The sequence below is a fragment of the Mesoplodon bidens genome, assembly GCF_964165515.1.
Source record: "Mesoplodon bidens genome assembly, chromosome: 4".
NCBI lineage: Eukaryota > Metazoa > Chordata > Mammalia > Artiodactyla > Ziphiidae > Mesoplodon > Mesoplodon bidens.
This window is the reverse complement of record NC_138160.1, coordinates 119,382,979-119,386,753: the sequence shown is the minus strand read 5'-3', so window position 1 is coordinate 119,386,753 and position 3,775 is coordinate 119,382,979. Positions and strand designations below refer to the sequence as shown.

Here is a 3,775-nt window from a genome sequence, read left to right as displayed (position 1 = left end):
ACAGCCTGCACATCCTGCAGCAGCAGTGGTCAGTCTAACGACTACCAGTGTATTGGCCGTAGTTCTGGCTCAGCTCCTCTGCCTCCAGGGAGAGCACAGTTGATTCCAGCCCAGAAACCACAGGCACCGACTTCATTCCTCCATCAGAAAGCAACGCGGCTGTCACCAGCAAGCACAAACCGCCCAGACACGGGGGCCCCAGCACTTCAGCTTCATCTTTTTTTATATATAATTTTATTTAACAATCTAGGAAGTTTGCAGCCATCAGCAGTTCCAGTGCAATTTCAGGTGCAATTGGAAATTCAGGAATCTCCGTGGAGGTGTTAGTGTAGCGAACCTTGTAGGTAAAATACATGCATACTTTTGATAGCACATGTGAAGGGATCTCTCTAAAATTGACTTCATTAGTTTCGTTCTCAGCAAATTGACCTGGGCCACTCAACATGGCTTTTATTGCTCCTGATGTTAGCGCATGTTCTCTTTTTACAATAAATTCATGACCATCTGAAGATATCAATTTGATATACATGGCGTCAGGGCCCTCACAGCCACCATAGGTCTTCTCTTCTCCATCCATTATGTTCTTAATGAAATTCTACTTTGAGTCCACAGGAACTTTAGTAGTTTCTCCTCAGCCCCGCAGCCCCCGCAGCCCCCGCAGCCCCCGCAGCCACCGCAGCCACCGCAGCCACCGCAGCCACCGCAGCCACCGCACCGGGTCCATGCGCACCGCTGCCTGCCTCCGTGGGTTCCGGGGCAGTTGGAGGAATCACTTCCGCTGGGTCACGGACGCTCTCTACGCGCGGGAGATTAGTACCTAGTCCAGCTTCATCTTTTAAAGGAAAGTGTATCAGAGAATTTATGGACATATTTTAAAACCACCATCCTTAACTCCAAAGCTTTTTAAAAAAATAAATTTATTTGGGGCTTCCCTGGTGACGCAGTGGTTGAGAGTCCGCCTGCCGATTCAGGGCACGTGGGTTCGTGCCCTGGTCCGGGAGGATCCCACATGCCGCGGAGCGGCTGGGGTTCTGAGCCATGGCCGCTGAGCCTGCGTGTCCGGAGCCTGTGCTCCACAACGGGAGAGGCCACAGCAGTGAGAGGCCCGCGTACCGCAAAAAAAAATTAAAAATAAAAATAAATAAATTTATTTGTTTTTGGTTTTGGCTGCGTTGGGTTTTTGTTGCTGCACGCGGGCTTTCTCTAGTTGCGGCGAGCGGGGGCTACTCTTTGTTGTGGTGCACGGGCTCTTTGCGGTGGCTTTTCTTGTTGCGGAGCACAGGCTCTAGGCCCGTGGGCTTCAGTAGATGCGGCATGTGGGCTCAGTAGTTGTGGCACGTGGGCTCTAGAGCGCAGGATCAGTAGTGGCGCACGGGCTTAGTGGCTCCGTGGCATGTGGGATCTTCCCGGACCAGGGCTCAAACCCGTGTCCCCTGCATTGGCAGGAGGATTTTTAACCACTGCACCACCAGGGAAGTCCCCAGACCATTTTTAAAGGTTTTTTTTTTAAAGGCCTACAAGAGGAGTTAAACTTTTTCCATAAAGGACCAATTAGTAAATATTATTGGCTTTGTGGGCCATATGATCTCTGTTGCAACTACTCTACTCTGTATCAGGAAAGTAGCCTAGACAATAGGTAAATGAATGGGCATGGCTGTGTTCCAATTAAATTTTATTTACAAAAAATAGACAAGGAGCTGGATTTGGCCCATGGGCTGTAGTTTGCCATCCTCTAGTCCAGAAGATTCTTCTTCAAGAACACAAACCGAGGACTTCCCTGGTGGTCCAGTGGCTAAGACTCTGTGCTCCCAATGCAGGGGGCCCGGTTTCGATCTCTGGTCAGGGACTAGATCCCACGTGCCTCAACTAAGAGGTCTCATGCCTCAACTGAAGATCTCACACATGGCAACGAAGATCCCACTGCCGCAGCTAAGACCCAGCGCAGCCTAAATAAATAAATAAATAAACATTTAAAAGAACACAAACCAAAAAGTTGACTCACATAGAAGACATATAATTTAAAGCCAGGGATCTGTGCATCTTTGACCCTTCTCAACCAAGTCATAAGCTCCTCCAGGATAAGAACCATGGCTTATAGTTCTTTTTATTCTCCTTCAGCACTTAATAAGGTTCTGAGCATGTAGTTGCTATTTAATTAATAATTGTTTATTATTTAATGGGTTCATAGTATTCTGTTATATGACTATTCTATAATACTTAAGCAATTGTTTCTAGTCTTTGTTGGTACAAATAAGCTGCAATAAATACAGTTCTACATACATATTTGTACACACGTATGAGTGTATTCTAGGAGAGATTCCTAGAAGTATAATTATTGAGTCAAATATCATGCGTACTCTTGGGACTTCCCAGGCAGTCCAGTGGTTAAGACTCTGCACTTCCACTGCAGGGGGCACGGCCAAAAAAAAAAAAAAAGATCATGTGTACTCTTAATCTGACAAAAAGAATTTCAAATTAATGTTAATGTGTAATTTATTTCATATAATTAATGTACACTATTTCAGGACAAGATAAAGATATACAAGGTGCCTTGAACTTTATTTATAGACTTGTATTTCCTGTGTGATCTTCATAGAACACTGTAAGCCCTTTATATGCAAAGTAGTACAATTGAATGCTGATGACCAATGTATCTATTGTCAAGGTGGTGTATGTAGGTCACAGAGCAGGCAGAAATGAAATAAATCTCTTGTTACCATGTTTTCAGAAACTTCTTGAGATGCCTCATAGAACTTTTAGATTTCCCAGAACATAATACAGAAATCACCACTAGCACTGCCCTTGCCACATCAAAAACTCCTATCCTGAGAGTCCTTGTTAAAAACAAATATGTTCAGGAGGCAGTATATCCCCTTATCTCACTATTATGTCAGTGTGTACTATGGAAAGTACCAAAGGATTGGCCTTGCATCAGTGGACCAAGAAAGGGCGACATTTTAAAAAGTCATTTTTGAGACTTCCCTGGTGGTCCAGTGGTTAAGAATCCGCCTTCTAATGCAGGGGACGTGGGTTCGACCCCTGGTCGGGGAACTAGGATCCCATATGCTGTGGGGCTACTGAGCCCGCATGCCGCAACTAGAGAAGCCCGTGTGCCACAACAAAGATCCCCGTGTGCCACAACTAAGACCCGAAGCAGCCAAGTAAATAAATAAATGAATAAAAAGTTATTCTCGATTAAAAGAATTTGCTGGAGAGGGGAGGAAAGGACCAAATTGTATTGAGTACTCATTAAGTATCAGATTCTTTACTCATGTTTCCGGTTAAAGTAGATATTATTTATCTTTCTTTCACAGATGAGGAAACATGCTCAGAGGATTTATTGACTTTATTTACCTGTCAGTCAAGTTTGATTTGAATTGGGGTCTAACTCCCAAGCTGTTTCTACTATATTATGCTGCCTCCCAATATGCTCAAAATGTACTGATATTCTCATGCTAGAGACATACAAGACCTCAGAGCACTGATTTCCCTAGCCTGGCCTTATGACACTAATGAACTTCAGGAAAATTTCAGCCTTTGCTCTGTCCAAGAACAAAGCAGGAGCTGTCCATCCGAAAGCAGACTTTTTAGCAGGTAAAGGGAAGCTGGCAGAAGAGATAGGGTAACCAGAAGTAATTACCTTGACCTAGAGTTGAGAGAAATGGAGTGATTTAATTTAGTCATATTGTCTGGTCATTATGCTAATTAGAGGAAATAAAAAAGAAAGGGAAGGCAAATGGAAAGGAAAAGAGTGGTGGTTAGGGGAATACCTGAG

General features: G+C 44.3%; 1 protein-coding gene across 1 annotated transcript; it reads right to left on the bottom strand.

Moving 5' to 3' along the window:
- Positions 1 to 224: 224 nt before the first annotated feature.
- LOC308616787 (elongin-C-like) lies at positions 225 to 654 on the bottom strand. Its single transcript, XM_081233176.1, has one exon. The coding sequence runs from the start codon at positions 575 to 577 to the stop codon at positions 239 to 241; it is 339 nt and encodes a 112-aa protein (XP_081089302.1). The 5' UTR covers positions 578 to 654; the 3' UTR covers positions 225 to 238.
- Positions 655 to 3,775: the final 3,121 nt, after the last annotated feature.